The sequence below is a fragment of the Calidris pugnax genome, unplaced genomic scaffold (assembly GCF_001431845.1).
Source record: "Calidris pugnax isolate Ruff unplaced genomic scaffold, ASM143184v1 scaffold103, whole genome shotgun sequence".
Classification (NCBI taxonomy): Eukaryota; Metazoa; Chordata; class Aves; order Charadriiformes; family Scolopacidae; genus Calidris; species Calidris pugnax.
Window position 1 is genome coordinate 9817348 of NW_015090990.1, and position 19802 is coordinate 9837149.

General features: G+C 35.9%; 1 protein-coding gene across 7 annotated transcripts in view; it reads right to left on the bottom strand.

Moving 5' to 3' along the window:
• Window positions 1-19802, bottom strand: part of ATF2 (activating transcription factor 2) — a 56910-nt gene that overhangs the window by 3033 nt on the left and 34075 nt on the right. For all 7 annotated transcript variants that reach the window (XM_014954461.1, XM_014954463.1, XM_014954458.1 and 4 more), the window contains 3 exons: window positions 14280-14429; window positions 12045-12251; window positions 6186-6291 (listed from right to left, as the gene is read on the bottom strand). In XM_014954461.1, coding sequence (XP_014809947.1) covers window positions 6186-6291; window positions 12045-12251; window positions 14280-14429 — 463 coding nt within the window. The remainder of the gene's footprint in view (window positions 1-6185; window positions 6292-12044; window positions 12252-14279; window positions 14430-19802) is intronic.

Here is a 19802-nt window from a genome sequence, read left to right on the forward strand (position 1 = left end):
CACTTTTTTTTTTTCGCCCCCCCCCCCCCCCCGGAATGCACACCAACATTTCCCAGGTAACCCTGAATAATTACAACTCATGGTGTAACGCTGCACAAATTACAAAACAATTATCATTTTTAAAAGAAAATACTACTTTGTAAGCAAAGAAATACAGACTGTACTACGGATTATTCAGGAAATAAGAACACTTTTACATCTTCAAAGTAAAGATTAAAAACTGTCTGATTTACTGCCTAGTAAATCAGCTGGTGGGTACCAGGCCTACTTCTAATGATGAATGCTCATGTCAATAAACACTACTTACAGACTAAAAATGCTACCAGATCTCTTGGTGCTATGTGAAAGGGCTTCAGATTTTTAACATATGCCATTTACTGTGTTTGCTTAGTACTGAAACAAGAACAATTCTATGTTCAGTAATTAATACTTGTGATCCTGGATACGATATCTGGAAAAAAAAGTAATTATTTAAACCACTATATTAATCGGACAATACTTCCACAAATTTTCAATCCACATAAGCCTACTGTTTTTCACTCAAAAATGAAAGTACTGGCACCGAATTTAATTATAATTTTTATTACCACTTTGTACTATTTCATGTTTTCAAGTATTCTTCACGATAGTTTTATACGCTGACCTAAACCCAGTATACAGACAGAATACCGGAAGTCCCTTTTCAACTACTACTGACTATTGTATAACATAACAATATAGAAAGATACACGCAAACAGAGCCAGAAGCAGCACAAAACTATTGCTTGTGACACGGCAATGGAATAAAGCTTGATTTTCTCTAGACTTGTCTTTGCAGCCCCTTTCAGATTTGTTTGAGATTGGCCTACAAATTCAAGAGTTACCCTGGGGAAGAGAAGGGATGGGGAAGGATGACACTAACTCTAAGAGATGAACACCACTGTGCTATCACTGCCTTGTTTCCAGAGAAAACCAGGGTAACAGCAGCTACTGAAAGGAACACTAAGCATGAACAAACAATGATGAAATGAAGTTTATGATGTACTGAAGTTTATACGACATACTAGCTATGGGTAAGAAAATTCACTAAATTAGCAAGTTAACTCCCCAGTATGAAGCTCTCCAAGCAACCCCATGCATACTAAGAACACGCTCCTCTTCAAGGGCTGAAAACAACAGTTTTATTACTGTTCTTCTGTTCTACTGTGCTTCTGGAAAAGAATGATATGGTCAAAAAGGATGGGTAAGCAAGCAAAACTGCTATATTTCTAAGAAATACTGCCTACGTGAACAAGGCACCTCTACTACAAGAGCATGGACATAATTGTTTGAAAGTATTATAATGTTCTTATCCATGAGGTCAACTATTGTAGAGATACTGCATTTTTTCAAAAACTGATCATTCAAGCATTAAAGGAGATAAAGACAGATGCTACTGAGCTAGGTCTGCTGACAACTACCACGTATCCTAAAGTTACATGGTAACTGTATACAGCAAGAGAAAGAAAACTAAAATACTTCTAAGGACATTTGTGTTTTAGTAGGAATTTGCCCATTCAAGAACAGAAAGAACAGAACAAGTGCCATTTCAATTAACACTTTTTATCAATATTTCGTCTTTGCTAAGCACCTCTAGCAAGGCCTACAAGATCTCATGTAAAAACATGTAAGGAACACATGCAAACTTCGTTAAAACCAGAAATTCTACTGCCACTTCCTGAAAAATACTGAATTACTAATTATGAGTGGCATATTCTTCCCCCCAGCATGAAATGGCAGCAAGTGGGACAACATGTATCCAATAGTCTCCCCGCTGTAACACCTGCTCCTCCTCTCCAAAGCTGTTGTTAGTCTCTTACGAATCTCAAACTTCCTATTATGTTTCTTTTGCTGATCCCCAATTTCCTTCTTGGCCAAATCCTCCTTATTCTCAAGAAAATGGGCTAGTTTTAAATGCCTCAAGCCAGAGACAGAGAGGAAGCCAAGAAGATAATGATCTTTCAGCCAGAGAAGGAAGGTCTTCCATTATTCTATATCCCTTAACATATATGTTGTTAACAGAAATAACAACACAGTGGTAAAAAAAAATGAGAAAAGTTGGATTTTCTGACGTTGACGGGCTCAGGAAATCCCTATATGCAATGGAAGAAACAGTTACAAGGACATTTATGATCACCAATGTGCAAGAGAAGTTTTCATATCATTGAGCAGGCAAACAAAGATACTGTGCTGAAGAGACAAAAGCACACAATTCCGGTATTTTCAGACGCCAGGGGCTAGAACGGCGGAGCTTACAGCAGACAGGTGAGTATGAGAGATACAAACCTAACACTAGTTTACAGTAGTGACTTTGACTGGATGTGTAAATCTGTGCAGTAACTACAAAGTGATATTTAGAAATGATGTGCTGTCCTAAAGAACAGCTATTTAGATTTCCTTTAAAATCCTTCCTTATGTAGCACCAACTTTACAGGAGTAGCAGCCAAAAACTGAATACAGAACTCCATTTGAAGAATTAAAACCAAACAAGAAAATCTACTCAATGAATATAAGTAGATACTTAAAGTCACCTCATTACAAACGTGACTTGTTTTCTTGAGCCTGAAGACTGGGGATAAAGAACAAAGGCTTTTAGAAGAACATAGAAAATCGTATTTAAATTGTCAGATTTTTTCTTTTTCCTTAGTTGACCAGAGAATTGCCAGGCACAGGACTGTGGTTTCAAGAGTGCAACTGATACACACCAGAATCGTATTGCAGCTAACAACGGAGAAAAAAGCCTAGGAATTTTAGCTTTTTAATGGCTCCCCAAGTTTTGCCTCAAATGAAGGAAAATAAAGGGTCCGAATTAGAAATGAATCCACAGAAGTAACTCTTGCTGTACATTAGAAGGCTGAAAATCTGCAGACCACTTTCCTGAAGGTTGCACAGCTCCTAGACAGGCTGCACCATGAGGAGGAGTGAGCTATTTTAGTAATGGGCTACATGGGCTAGACTGAGAAACAGAAAATATTAAAAAAAAAATACCAAACAAAGCACAGAGGAGATTTAGTTCTTAGCAGTGCTGACCAATAGCTTTCAGTAAGGTAAGCAAAGAGAGATTCTGGTCTTCAGAAGAAAAAAACCTACCGAAAGAAGGGGAGCGAGCGTGCAAGCACTGACATATGATCCAGAACTTCCTTTTTGTCCCCTGATAATCACTAGAAAGGAAGCCTCACGGTAATTCTCACCTGGCCATCCCAGGACTCTAGAGGGACTGAAGCCTAGAAATGCTCATTTCCAGCGAGTTGACCTTTGTGAGTATCCCCTGCAGTCACCAAAGGACTGTTGCCTGCCTGGAACAGGCTGTAGGAACATAGTGGTTTGAGTGCTTCCAGTTATTTGAGGTCTGAAACTGGTTAGTCACCTTTTACCATTTCATTAAAACTAACTAGAGAAAGAACACAAAAACCCCATTTACCACCACTGACATTTATCTTTCTTTATATGCAATTTCCTACAAGTGCTCTTGAATATTACCATGTCCTTTTGCAAAATATGGAAGAATACCTAAAACACCCTTTTCAACTTTTAAATTTTGCAACTCTGATTGTCACAACATGTTTTCTTCTCACAACTTTTCACCTTTTCGTGCTTGAAGTCCAGAAAAAAGTCTGAGAAAGTGTAAGAGTACTGCAGAAGACTTTTAGAAATAATCTGATATAGAAGAGCTAAAATGAAAAATAAATGAACAGCATTTAGATTTCTCCTATACACACCACTTTTTTCCTTTCCCCCCTCATGTTTAAAGATGCATTCGGAACCAATAGCACCCTTCTCTGGGAAATACAAAAGTGTACACTGGCTGAAAACACAAGCATTGCAACAGAAATTTATTCATAATGCCTCCAAGTGCAATAGCCATTTTTCTGTTTTCTCTGTCCTGATGACACCCTCTTTTGAAGCAGGCACAAGACTTTTTAAATACAGAAAATACAATCTCAAGAACAATCTTAGAAGAAGAAAGGGGTATCTGCACTGCTGTGCTTTTTACTTGGCCTGAGATAAAAATGTGCCTGGGAAATCCAAAAGACCTTAAAAGATATGTAAGAGCAAGTGCCAAAAATACCCTGAAAAACATTAGATTATTTGTGCCTAATTAAGTGCATCATGCCTGAAACCCCATTAAATTATGGACTTAGCTGCTAAGACACAGTCTGCATGGTATGAACTAGCACTGCCTCAGCAGTGCACAATATTCAGCACTGCAGGAGCTCTGAAGTCTGGTGTCTTCAATTTCTTCCACAGAGACAGACTGTTAAACCACTCAACACATTTTTTTAAGCAATTCAACTTAGATTACTCGATGAACGTAATATGTTTACTTAAAAATCCTTTCTATGGCATGAGGGTATGTCACTTAGTCAACATGTTTCCTAACAACATTCATGTGGAGATAACGTGACAAGATCCATTTAGAGGGATGGCATTACCACTATCATTCCTGTTGAACTTTGACTTTCGAGAGACTTTTCAAGAAACCAGGTGAGCTATACTTCCAATCTCCTTGCTTACTATATTTATTTTTTTTTTAAATCTCAGATGTAGGCTTTTCCCACCACTGTTTTAGTTGTTCTTATTTTGCATTCTTTGGTAAATTAGGAACAGTAAAGTCCTTTTCTGAGGGCAGAAAATAAGTATTACTGAACAGGCCATTCCTTAATTCTTCAACGAAGAAATCCTTTGCACGTAATTAGCTTGCCAGTTTAAGACTTAGGTTTGAGTATTTTTCATGCCTATTCAGGAACACGCATCCTCAAAACATCAAAATTCAAGAAACCTGCAGCTTTTTGGTTTTTCGAAAAACCTTGCATGCATAATGTTATCCCCTGGTAGCTACCGTATGAAATTATGTTGTTCTGTCAGATGGGAGCCATAATGGCCTCATCCCTGCAGCAATCATTGTTAATATAAATCCCAAACATATTTCTATACTGTTCCAATTTACTCCAAGATGCTATTTTCCATCTTGTCAAAATGACTGGAGATCAAAGGACCAAGATTTATAAGCTCAGAACTGACAAAATCAGTATTCTAAATATATATAGCAATAGAGAGTTGCTAAATCTCCTGAATCTTTTAAATTAAAAAATATTGCCCATTCTGATGAAATTGCTTACAATGACTACAAGTAAAGATGGTGGCCATTAAGTTTTATCGCAAGCACCTGAGGATCTGTTTGCATGCAATACAAAATGTTCCTTTATTCTCCTGAATTACTGACACTGGCAAATTAAAATGAAGTGGCTACATATGGCAGAAACAATCTTCACATTTACAAATATCCTGAAATATCACTAAATCATAAAAACGAAAGCTGTGGGTTATATATTATGAATGTTGCCTAATGCATTCCCAGCTCAGTTATTTGTAACAAATTTGTGTACAATGGACAAAATTGGCCATTTATTCTACAGCAGCAGCAGCTGGTTCTGGCACTGTGTATCATATCCAAAAAGGAAGTTACAAGTCAGGAAAGCATAATTAACCTTTAAAATGCTGGAAGGATGAAAAATCAAATGAGCAACTTCAAGGGAAAATATGTATTAGGAAAAAAATGCTGCTCAAAAAAATGTTACTCCCTCCAGTATTAGAATCGCTTTTAAAAATATCCTGTTTATAGAAAAGTGTTCGCTTAATGGGGAAAGCAAAACAATCTAGAAGGCATTGTACAGTAGGAGCCATGAACCTGCATCTGATTATTTTAACGGCTTGACTGATCCTGGATGTTATGGTAAATGAGGACAGCTGTTACATTACCTCTACTGAAATCTCATTACGATGAAGAAAGAACCCGCAAGGACCTTTCACTGTACTAGGCTAAGATAAAGTATAAAAAATGGTTTATCGTGTGCTCTTAATACTTTAATTATATTTTCAAAAGCAGGTGTAGAAACTGATAGTCCTTAAATGCTAATTATCATATGCATTTATTAAACCAACATAAAACCTTCAATGTTATGCAACACTTCAACTGAAAAGACTTAAAAAATATATTTCTGAATATCACACATTCATTCCTGTCTTCCAATAACCTTTGAGATTTAAAATAAAAATCTTTCATGTAATATTAGAACTGCACCTCTCGATTTTAATGTTCACTCAGTTCACTTTGGCAGTATTTCATTGATGCAGCCTAAGGCTATAGGTAATGGAACATTACTCACTATGATAGCCAGATTTCTTCTGCATGGCGGTTACAGGGCAATCTTTATGAGCCAGAAGAAGCTGTTTCAGCTGTGCCACTTCATTTCTCAGCAGGGTGACTTCATTCTAAAGGAGAAGAAAGTTACGTACTTTACCAGGCTCAAACTAAACCAATTTTGAAGGTAATTAGTAAGTTCTATAGGATTTTCAGTTGTTCATTTAGGGGTAGATAAAAATAGAAGAAATGTATACATTTTTTCTATATATACGAAATGGAAACTTCTTCTATCTCAGAATACATAAATACTAGCTGAAAATTGGTTAACTTTATTTTATGATTTTCCTAAACTAGGAAATGCTTTTTCTGAAAATACAACATATGATTTTCAGTTTACAGATGCAGAGTCTACATATAGTCTCATCTACATGATGCAGGTACTGTAAGACTCTTCTGCAAGGTTTTGTCATGAATCCCTATCAGAGTAAACCAACATTTAACTACCCACATTTTAACAGATGCCACAGCAAACATTAAAAAAGGTTAAAAAAAAAAATATGTGAATGCAGAATTATTTTTGTGACTCTATCTGTATGTGGACTTCGAAAATCTCACATACTGGAAAATAATTTACTGTTTGTTGATTCCTATATTAATTTTCTCTTTGGCAACCCTACATAAATGTGTTGTATGAAGGAATCATTGATAATAATAAAAAATCCTGAAATGTCAGCTTATGTCACTAGAGCAGAGCGTAATCTAAGAGACAGCACCTGCAGAATCTAGTGACTGCGTTCTCTCCCAGGCTGTGCCTTTCCACTATCGGGTGACCTTCAGCAAGGTCATTTTACTTTGTGCTTCAATTTCCCCATTTGTAAACTGGAGGACTTACCTTCCCTGTAAAGCAGTTTGATATCTACAGATGAGAAGCGCTACAGAATCACATTATATGTGACAATCCAAATTAAAAATGGTATGGCATTTTGAAAGACGCATTTTCACTTTAAATAGTAGAAAAATCTTTACATAACTACAGAATCAAGTTATCTGTAATGCTTTGTGATCCACATCTCTTGTCACAATATGCGCTTTTCATGGGTTATTTTAAATATAAATCCTTTCCTTTGATACTTGAAATTACTTAAACTATAAGAACCTTTGCATATTAATGTAACATACCACACACATGACAATTGTTTGGTAAATGCTTATGTTTACACATTTGGGAGCAAGTTAAAGAAAAAACAAACACAGGAAAATTGGATTTCAATTAAAATTATTTGGAAAAAATAAAACATGAGAAAGTCAACCTATTTACTCGCAAGCTAGAAATAAGGCTATGCAGTCAGAGAAGTGATTAATTACAGCTAAAAGGATTCCAAAGTAAGGAAAACAAGTTTTAAGAACAGAATTTATTAGGTTTAATTACACTAAGTAACACAGCTTATAAATACTAAAATACCAGACTTTAGAACCAAAGTTCCTCTTTGTAGCTTCTCTCTCCATTTAGAAGACAAAAAGTTTCAAGCCCTTATACTTGCAAAATCGTCTTAAGCTATTAAGGACTACTTTTCTATTCAGTTATTTTATTGTATCAAATATCTCTTCTAGAAACTTTATATTGAAAACAAAATTGAGAGCTGAAAGTAAACCAAAAATCTGACTTCGTGGATGTTTCTAATGAAAGAAAAATGTGAAAAAAAGCCATACAAAAACCCCACAAATTCTCTAACCAGCTGGCATTACATGTCCTGAAATCTTGGGCTGTTAAGAAAGCACACAACTTGTGCCTCCAGCTCTCAGTCTCCTTTTAGTTCATCATGTTATTTACTGAGTGGCCACAAATCTGGACGGCAAGCAGGCAGCTGCACAGAACTGACACAGCTGGGAGGGAAGAGTCGGGGGTAAGTGCTGATGTAGTTTTGAGACACTTCTTGATAATCTACAGAAGTAGTAACGTCCAAGAATAGGAAACTTAGTTCTGTTAGTTTAAAGGAACGTTGACAAAGTAAGAGATCTAATCAGGAGAAGTTTTTCAGAAATTTTCTACCTTCATCTCCCACATTTTAAGGAATAATTTGGTACACAAACACACATATATATATAAGTATGAAGTGGCTATTTATCAGTGTAAGTAAAAGTTTATGAAAAACTTGAAAAGGCAGTTTATAGATTAGCATCAGTGGTATTATACACAGTTAGAAATTAGAAATACACTAACAGAAATACAAAAAGCAAGTATCAGATTTGAAAAAAAAATGGAATAGCATTTCTATACTAAAAAAAAAAAAAGCTGAGGTATTCTCATTGAGTACATAGCTAGCATTGTTATTAACACAAACACTGTGTGCCAACAGTGCTATATGCCACGTGCAAATCATTCCTGAAAGTAGAACGGAGTATGTCTGCAAGATACTTGCAGGTACATGGAATGTCACAGAAAGGCAATCCGAGCTTGTCATTTACATACTACCAGTAAGAACAACTTCAACTGGTAATAAAGGGGGGTTGCTAGAACCAATTCCGATACACATCCCAGTTTCTTACCATGTATGTGACAATAGCAAGTCTTTCCATATCATTCAAAACATGTTAACATGTGGCTGTCATTTAACATGTGGTTAATATGCTGAGAACAGGCTAACAAGTAACACATGGAATAAACACTTCAGCAGTTGGCATGAGAAAAATTTGTTCAAGTTTTCGCACTGGAAAAGTCCTCTTCATTAACAAGATATCAAGTCAAGCACAGGAATCAACATTTCTTTAAATAAGCATGAAATATACCTCACATGCTGTCTAGAAGAATTTTTATGTTCACACATTTCAAAATGTGCTAACATTAGAAAGCAGGTTTCTGGAGGAAAGCATATCTATTTTTACTTGCACTCCATTTTTCAAAAGATACTTTCCCTTCTGTATTTTTACGGAGGTAGCACGCAGTGTACAGTATGTTCTTCTCTATCTGCCTATTTCTCCCTGGACCCAAAATACATATGTAATAGTGGGATCAGATTAACCCTTACTCAGCAATGCATGGGACAGTATTTGTGAGGTATATTTCCCAAAATGATCATCAGAGACAGGTTAAGTGTGACTTATGGGGACGGGGGATTGTCTGTGGCTGAGTTAAACCCTGTTCTTTGTGCTTCTTTTTGGACAACTTCAACAAGATACCCCTACATGGGAAAGGACCTTTACTTACAGGTGTTTCTTTCACAATTTACCCTTCCCAAAGTAGCTTCTGCAGCATTAGTACAAACCACTGCTTGATTGCTGATCCTTTAAAAGCTACAATGACCTCCTGGGGAAGACAGGCCATTCTTCTACTAATACATTGCCCTCTAAGATTATTAAAGCAACAAGGACCAAATCCAGATTGGCATCTGATCCTGCAATACGGGCCACTGGGGACACACTGTCAATACTTCCTTAATGTGTTATATAGCATACCATACCTTGCCATATTGTGCATGGCACAGAGGCAGTGCAATGTGCTATATAAAATTTAAGATGAATAAACAAGTCAACATATTAATGGAAAACACAGTCCACAAAAAGCAAACAATAAACTAACTATAAAATGTTGGAAGCATGGGGAAAAAATACAATAAAGGCAGCCAGCCTAACCTAAGTATGTTACTGGTGTGATGTAATAGGTGGAAATTTTCCCTTAAGCATAAATTTGAAAAATAATGCTTCACTTAAAAAATTACATTCAAACATTTAAAAGATGAAAGTAGGCAGAAGTTAATCTACAGAAAATTGAAAACTATGGAACAAAATACATGTATCAACCAAGTAAATCTCTTCAAAATCTGTAAGTACTGTTAGAAAGTTTTCAGTCTTCAACACCTCGACATTGAAATTAGAAGCTTTGACACAGACATTTCCAGAAAGCTACTAACTGCTGTGAAAGAAGTCAGAATTGTTAAGTGAAGCAATGCAATGTAGTCATTTTGGTATTAACCTGCTTTTGGAAACGAGACATCTTTGTAAATTCAGCTGAGCAGGTCATTTAGACATTAAACAACATATGAACTACTAAACCCTAACACTCAGTCTATAAAACTGTACACGAAGGCAAAACTCCAAACTTATTAAATTTACTATTAAATTTCAAGTAAGTAATCATGGGTCATTACTGCCCACTACGCTGATCAGCTGTGTTAGCCCGTCGTGAAGAATTATTATGGAAATATAGGATTGATTAATGTTTCCACATGAAGTACAGTTTAATTATTTCTCTGACATTCCATTTTCTTTACAAGTCATTCTGTTCTTCACAGCTAACAGTTTTGCTTTTGGCAGACAGTAAGAAAATTCTTTTTCTTGAATTCACTATTACTGTGTTAACTCTTGGAAATTTGGAAATCTTTTGGTCATGGTACTTACATCACTTTTGGTTATAAAAATTGATATGTATAAGTTAAAGGCGGATCATATTATACCAAAAATTACTTTCACTTTAAAAAAAAAAAAGAAATATAGCCAATCTGTTTATTCTTTGATTTTCTTCCTGTAGATTTATCTTCACTTGTTTCTTGAGATTATTTAAGATACAGTGCTACAAACCATTTTTTAATTAATAGATTTACAGAGGATTGTGACTGCATTAAAGGAGCAGGTCTTAAGACTGAACAGGTATGCAGAACACTATATAATAGCAGGAAATTTAACTAATGCTGGTGCACAGGAAACAATTCCATGTTGTGTGCTTCGGTAAGAATTTGCACATTTTACAGTCTGGGATGCCAAGTATTTCTGAAGACATGAACATGAAGACAACTGATAGATACACTGTAATTTTGATTACATGATAAGAAGTAATCTCAACATGCTCTACTTCCCTGCTGGTGAAACTAGCACATTTTCTTTATCAAACAGCATGAAAGAGGAGTTCTAATAAGAAGGAAAAGATCTGTGAATTTGACTCAGCGAACAGCTCTGATGAAAGAACAAGAAGTGAAACTTTAACATATCAAAATACTTTCCATCGCATTTTCTAAATGAATGTTTCATTTAGGAAATGACATCATTTTTCCTTTCTGTAATTTTCAAAACAAAATTTTTGGACTTTTCATTTTGAAAAATGCCTTTTGCCAATTCTCATGTGCTGCTGGCAAACGCTAAGAAAGCATGCTTTAACATTTAATAGTAGTTCACGCAAAAGGGTCACGGATAGTTCTATAGGGCGAAAAGTGTGTCCACGTGTCAACTTCCCAAGACTGACAACCTCAGATGAGGTGGAAAAATGACTCACAACATACACTAGACTACCCTCTTACAGGATACTTCCCTCCCTATAGGATTTCTGCACACTGGGAGGGCAGTGTGGTGAATTTTGCACTGCCGCTGCCTCTGCTGTACCTGTTCTGTGGACAAAAGAGGCCTTCAGTTTCCAGTGATGTCAATCTGGCACCTTTCACGAGCACTACATTCACTTTAAAGGAAAAAAGGTGAAGTTAAAAAGAACCAAAGGAAATAAAACCAAACCTTATTTAAATAACTCGGGCTGTGATACAAATGATCAAGAGCAAGATATTTTTAAGGTAAGGCTATGACTTCACTCATACATAAGCCTTTACTCCAATGCATCTTGTCATCCTTGTTTAGTATCACAGTCTGAAGGTTATTTAAAATGGAACAAAGGACAAAAGGGTATGATCCTAAAGTTTACACATCTTGAAATTTGAGTATTCTCTTATATTCTTATTTTAATGTTATATGCAATTAGTGCTGAATTTTCAATTTTGACCTGAGCCACCAGTTACAAAACAGTTTCTATTTCTGATTTCATGCAAAGTTTAAGTTCCATTGATCCAGGATCACTGTCTAAGAATGGAAAACTATACATTTTTACTTGAAATAAGAAGTATACCTGTAACTGGCCATTTAGTGAGCTCAGGTCCTCAGCTTTTTTCTCCAATGACTGCACCCAGACTTTCCGTTTCTGTCGGCACCTGGAAGCAGCCGCCCGATTCCGCTCCAGAAACTTTCTTCTTTTCTCATCGGGGTCTTCATTGGCAGCTCTTCTTCGCCGACCACCTGTGTTTGGTGTTTGTGGTGTAGGCTGGGCTGGTGATGCCTGAAAAGAGTAATAAGTATTAATGAAGTTAACAATATAATACTATTCATGACTTAATCCACAGCACTAGTAGAAAAACACATCGCATCTTGAGAAAAGCATTCACAACGTTTCTAAATACATTCAGGTTATATGCACTTCTTTTGTAGTAAGCTATGTCACTTAGCTCTATAGCTATGTTTAAAAAAAAAAATAAAAATTGCTGTATTTACATTCCTTACCATTTTACATTTAGATGCAGCATTTTAATCATGGCCCTGGCTTCGGTTTAAAATTGCACTAGAGGAAGCCACCCTTTTCACAGTTAAATTCATACGACATTTACATTTGGCAACAGAATAAAGCTTGGCAGCAACACTTCTTTAGATGGACCCTCAGACATTCTTTTATCAATTCTGATGACACAAGTCTTTACAAGAGGTAAACGTAAAAAAACTCTTCCACCCAAAATATGTTTTACAAGTCACGTTTAGAAGAAAATAAATGTCCTACTTTTGACCCTTCCAAAATACTCTTCCCACAAACCTAGTCACAACTGAAATACTACACAATTGTTTATGCCCAGTACATAGAAGCTGTTTGACAAACGTTGCCAATGATCCCTGGATCTCCAGATAGCCATTTCCTACTTGATGTGTTCCCCACTGCTCCATGCCAATTTCCCTTATATGCACCCACATGTTATGACAGGATCAAAATAGTTCAATATTTTAAATTACACATTATACTCCTTTATAGCTGTATATAGACTCTAGGCAAAGACTTAATTAATTGTGGTAACAATATAATGGATCTTAAAATACTTTAAAGTGATAGGATAGACAGAATACAACTGTTTACACGACATACTCACAGGTGCACCTACACATTCAGTATAGCACAGGAAGAAAGTTTTATTTTTAAGTTAAAAGCACCAAACACGTAACAGTGGGCATATCGATTTGGCATAAATTCTAGATAGCCAATAATAAAAAGTACCCTGGGAATTCAAATTATCCTTTTAGGAATGAAACAGTGGCAATTATTTTTTTAAAAATACTTATTATAAAGTAACCACAAAATAACTAAACAGCAAGCTTTTAATCTTGAAAATTTTGCTATATATTATGAAAATATTCTTTTAAAAAACTTAAGATCCTAAGATCCCCTAAGAAGGGGATCGTTTTACCATGGGTAACTTTTTTCCTCTTTTTGCTCCAAACATATTTGTTTTAACACATTATTTAATTTTACTGGCCAGCCTAAGAATCTGAGTGCTTTCACTGCAGATGCAGGTCCTCCCAGTTCTGGGCCAAGTATGTAGCTTTTATAAAACCCGTATTATGTTGTGAATTCTGAAAATAACTCTTAAGAGATTTTTTAAAAGCATTTTGAAAACACATTCCAACAAGTTTTTTTTAAAAGTAGAACAGCAGCAATCCTCCAGTAATCACCCAGGAAAGTATCTCTTTCCTCCAGAAGCACTCCCTCTTCCAGTCTGACTCAGAGGTCTTGTCCTTTATGCCCCTGTTCTGATCTATCACCCCAAAGGGACAGCACACCATTCCTAAACTCAGAGCCCCCCTTTCCGTACCTGGGATGGCACAGTACACTTAAATCACACAGCTGAAACTCTTTGTGTGGCAGCCCAGAAAAAATACTTCAAGCAAATTAACATAAGCATAACACCTGATGCAGTTAAAAAAAATTTCTGAAGAGTGTTTATGATATAAAATATTAAACATGCAATATAAACACAGAATAAAAGCACTTTTTTTTTTTCAAATATAAAATAACCAGCTGTACAATTTTCAGTTACCACAGAATTTCCTGGTAACAAATTCTGGAAATCAAGAGGACTTTGTTCTAAATTTGAGCATATAGATAATACCTATTTTGAAACTATCACCTTGGGTTTCTGTAGTCTTGGATTCTGTAGCACATGTTAACATCTATTCTACAGATCAAGAGTAAAGGAAAAAGATATTCAGGGTTTTTTTGCATAACATAGAAGGGGGTAGGCAGTATACATCTGCTCTGTTGTCATACCGGCGTTTCAGTCGTTGACGTTGCAGGTTGTTGTAGTGATTGTGGTCGTGGTTCCTCTGACTGAGTCCTTACCAACCCACTTGGATGTCCCTTGGCAGTATCTCCATTTGTTACCTGAGGGTGCTGCTGGGTCAAGGCGGCTTTCAATCTCTGAAAGCAGAAAAAAAAGAAGAAAAAAAAGGAAATATTCTATCATGCTAACTTGAGGAGGTATTAATTATTTATATTAACAGTTGTTTCCATTTTGGAAACAGGAACTCCAACTCTAAAATAGCTTTCTTTTTATAGGCTTTCAACATTGATCTAGGCATATACCTACTAATAGGTGACAGTTGCTTTTAAGCATGACAATAATAATGAGGCTTTACATAGGGTGGTCAGAAAGTGAAGGATGCTGAACTGTACGGAGAAGGAAACAAAAAGCCTCCTTTGTGATGAACTGTGCCCACAAAGAGATGACTGAAAGGCCATTAACAAATGGTTGCTGAGGCTGGTAGTACACAAGGTACAGATCAGAAAGATAATAATCACACATGAGAGAAAACAGGTAAAGAACAGAACACAACCTTCTTTCTGTTTTAAAAATAATGGTGATTTCCATCCATTTTTAAGTAGTTTCTTATGACTCTGCTTTTTCATGGTCTTTACAAATACTTACCTCTACAATCCTTCCTATGAGTAATTATCAAATAAAAGCCAAGGTCTTTGCTGAAACATCTCAGTAATGCACAAAATAATATCAAGCTTCAAATTATATGTAAAAATTAGCTTTTATTTATATAGAAATATGCAAGATAACTGCTACACATACTATTTTACATTAAAAAAATTGCTGAAAGGCTTGAAGTCCCTGTCTCCAGCCGGACAAGCACAGAAAAGCCTAAGCATTTTCTAATTGTCTAACTAAAATTACTAAAACCAAACTCTATGATCTAATTACAATTGCAAGGGTGGTAAGATGATTCCCCTCCACTCTTTAAAAATTCGAATCCTGGTCATTAAGCACATCACTTCCAAATCACTATTTAAAAAAAATTAAAGACAGTAGCAATGTTTTCCATAAGTTAATATCTGATTTTTCACAATATATTTTCATTTACTATCTGAATTACTTCATAGGTTGGATCTTAACTAGCTGTTTAGTAGGACATGACATTGAGTCAAAAGGAAGACAGTAGTAACAGCACAACTTATTTGTAACAAATTAGTTACAATGTGTCTATTTTAACTTCTGCTGAGGTTTCCAAGTGTATCCTTTCTTTTGTTTCAGGCAATCCTACTTGGGGATTTTTTAAAGTTACTGTCTCAACAATTACACAGCCAAGACAAAGCAATTTGCCATACATATATATACTCCTCTTCCACTGCCATGGGAAGTAAAAATTATTAGATTTCATCCAACTCAAGTGTGTGAATATGCAAGTTCAGCGATAACAAGCTGACTTCTTTTCGTGGCAGTGGAGCGTAAGCATTTATCTAGTAAGGACACGTACGGGCAGAGTGTCTGAGCTACTCTGCTCATGATTCAATGAGCAAATCTTGATGTAAGCATCCTCCACAAAAATAGTCCAAAACAACAGTCTATGAACTCCTACACAGGCTTTGTAGTGTTTGCCTAAAGTTGGTTACTTGAAGAAAAAGTTTCACTAGCATAACTGTCTCCTTAGTGAGAGACAGTCCAAGTTCAGAAGATCTGGGAGATGAAACAAAACTCATTGGGGTTTGGGGGCTTTTTGTTGCTTTTGTTTGGGTTTTTTTTAATGTGCGTATAAGGCAAGTAACTATTATGATTGTCTAGCTCTGTCCTTTCTACTTCTGCGTATCTGTGTTAAAGAAATATTTGCAAAGTTATCCTAAAAAGAAAAGAAGTTAATTCTATTAAATTTGTATATTTTCCATTTAATTTGAAAATGGCAGTAGAAAGTGAAGGAAATAGTACAATACTATGTACCATTATAAAAGATCTATCATGAAGCACAATGGATGTGCAAACAGTCAAAGTAGGACTAACTTTCCCTACTGTAACGCTAGCCTTTAAACAATATAATTTTGTAAATTTGTTAGTTAACCCCTTTTGAAAATTACATCGTTAAATGTAATGTACTATGGAAACAGAAATAGACAAGAATTATTTTTTTGTCCTCGTTTGAGGTAGTTTTGTATTACAGAGTTTAAAAGTTGAAACTCAAATAGCTATGATTAAAATTATCCACAAATACAGAAATATTGTGAAAATCTGAGGAATGTCTACAGATTTTCACAAGGAGATATCCAGCTCATATTTAGAAGGTTTCATATTTTAGAAGGTAATGCTGGAGTAAAATACTATATGGATGTTGACCTTCCTGTGAGTAGGGAGATAGTTACCACAAATAAAATGAGAATCTGTGTTAAAATCAAGTATATTGAAAAAAAAGATTAGAATAAATGTATGTAAGCATTACTATGTGGGGAAACCTAATGACAAACAAGGTTGGTTTGGTATTATTTTATTATTAAAGGCAAACTAAAATTGGTATTTTCAACTAGCTAAATAGCTTTTAAAGTCTTTATTAGCAAGGTTTTATTGTTCATGTATATCCTTGAAAACAAATCCTCACTGCATCTGTCAAAATTTGGTAGAACTAGATCATTCCATCAAGAGCTCACAGAAACAAGATAATATTCTCCAGAAACAATTTGTGAAAAACCTCAGATCCATATTTCATATCTGCCACAAAAGCTCATCAGAGTAATAACCCTCCTTCTCCTGGGTGTTATCCTACCATCTGCTGCTCCATTACTTATCTTTATTTTGCAACTAATTAACAGCATAATCTTCTAAATTCAGCAAGTTAATTATCATTATTGTGGTCTTTGCAGCATCATCAGTCCTTATGAAGTCTTGTCTCTCCACCCCCAGAGAACATATGAAAATGAAGTAGGTTGTGAGAGGGTCTGTTTCTTTAGAGTAGGCTCATTAGGTGTTTGCTGATTAGCTCGGCATGCAGAGAGACAGGTCAGAAGAATTCTGCTGAACACAAGGTCCCATGCCGGGCTCCAGCAAGTTAATGTCGGTTTCTGAACATTTGCCAAGCTGCCCTCTGTCACTTCTCAGTAGAAACCTCCTGCAGAAAGCCTACTGGTTGCCCACTGCGTGCAAGGTATTTCTCAGATTGTGACAAAAGGTTTTATATGGATAGGAGGAGACAGAAGGAGACATTCAGTGTTAAAAGCAATTTTTAAGTTCTTTAGAAACCTATGCAATCTATGCAGAAGGGTATAAACTTTTAAGTTTGCATCCATAAGCTGTACACTCAAAAAAAAGGATATTTTACAACTAGGAATAACCCATGGCTCACTTTTCATATACAGAAAGCATATAATTACATATCTTATTCACAAAAAGATCAGAAGCAATTTTATAATATTTAGAATCATGCATCCTTATCTTTGTGAGGAATTTTTTTCTTTTTTTTTTCTTAAGCACAGTGTCCTGGTTTTGGTTGGGACACAGTTAATTTTCTTAGTAGCAGCTGGTATAACTGCTACGCTTTGGATTTAGGATGAGAATAATGTTGATAAGATACTAACATTTTAGTTGTTGCTAAGCAGTCAAGGATTTTTCAGCTTCTACTGGTCTGCCAACAAGAAGGTGGGGGGCACCCAAGAATTTGAGAGGGAACACAGCTGGGACAGCCGATGCCAACTGACCAAAGGGATATTCCATGCCATATGACATCATGCTCAGCACATAAAGCTGAGCAAGAAGGGGGAAGTAGGGACTTTTGGAGTTAACAGCATTTGTCTTCCCAAATAACTGTTAAACGTGATGGAGCGCTGCTGTCCTGGGGATGGCTGAACACCTGCCTGCTGAACTGAAGCAGTGAATGAATCCCTTGTTTTGCTTTGCTTGCATGGCTTTGGTTTTACCTATTAAACCGCCTTTATCTCAATTTGTGAGTTTGCTCACTTTTACTCTTCTGATTTTCTCCCTGATCCCACCGGATGGGGGTATGAGCCAGTGGCTGTGTGGGGCTTAGCTGCCGGCTGAGGTTAAACCACAACACACAGCTCTCTGCATCCACTTCAAGCCTATAAAATACCACAAAACTGATTTATGCATTTGATTTTGATGCATTACTTAAGTACGTGGAAGTTAGTTTCTTGAGCATAACAACAAATATGGAGCCGCAGCAGAAAAACTGACAATTTATATTAAATGTGCCACAGAAATCTGAACCCTTATTGAATGTCATTCTCCATACAAGGATATTTTCAGAAGAACAGCAGTAAAAGGCAGCTTGCATCTGAATAAAATCTTTAGTCATATTTCATTTCAGTTCTACTAGTAACAGGAAAAAAAGGATCCAAGAATGTTCAAAAGTATAGGAACAGTGTCTTTCACAGGTCACATTCACTACAGTAACTAAAATATTGCCCAATTAAAATGCAATCTAATTTCATGTAACTATCCCAGAGCATTGAAACACAAAACACTGTATGTTTCAGTGCGGAAGCAGATTGTGCTTAACACTGAGTGGAAGACCACTAAATCTCAGCTTTTTCAGTCAAGAACCTCTTGCAATAATGTCACCAATCCCAAGAATCTGGCTCACTGCATAGACCATTTTTTAATTTTTACATCTTTTTCTCTCCTCCCAGTCATCATTCCTTGCAGTTGGCATATATTTTTCTATGTGATATTTCTGTCAGTGAACCTCTTCTCACATCCAACTGTTGCTCCATGGAATTCATGTGATCATTTAGTATCAAGCAACTTTAATGGTAACCAGAGAAAAGAGCAAAGGAGGAGCAGAGTTCTAGAGGTAACATCTCAGTAACGTGCTGCACGTGAATAACCAAAACTGCTACACTGAAGGAGCCTGACACTTCAGACTGAAAACTATCAAATACAGAAATGAATACACAGCTCTGATTATTATGCGTTAAGTTTGGAAGCTCTAATCTAAAAACACTTTCAAATGTCATAACAGAGCACATTTATGAACTGAAAAAAAGTCTCCCAAAGCTGTCCATAGTGGGCAAAAAAACCCCAGCAAGTATATTAGTTCCCTTAACTTTACAGGGTTTTAAGACTTCTATGGTAGCTGAAGAAAAAATGTAATTGTGCTATAGCAAGGCATCCTATGCTCATTACCAAAGATGTCTTCTCCCAGTTATTTTAAGCTTTAGCTCTTAGAAATCGAAGTGTCAGTTTGTTTTACTAAAGTTAATCCATGATTTTATATAAAGAAACGTATGATGTTCTATGTACAATTTGTTACATGCAACTCGTAAGGAAAGAACGGCTACTCATCAAAATAGAAAAGTATGTTGTTTTCACATGAATAAAAATATAAAAATTAAGTCCTGCAAATTGGTATTTAAACTCCATACCATTAGGAAATAATGCACTACAAGCCAAAAGGAAGCCTGCACAATAGTAGCCTTTTGAAAACAGGTAAGAAAAATGAATGATTGAGATGAGGAATGAAATCAGAGCAAAAAGTGCTTTTCTTATTACGAAACTCTAAAATACAC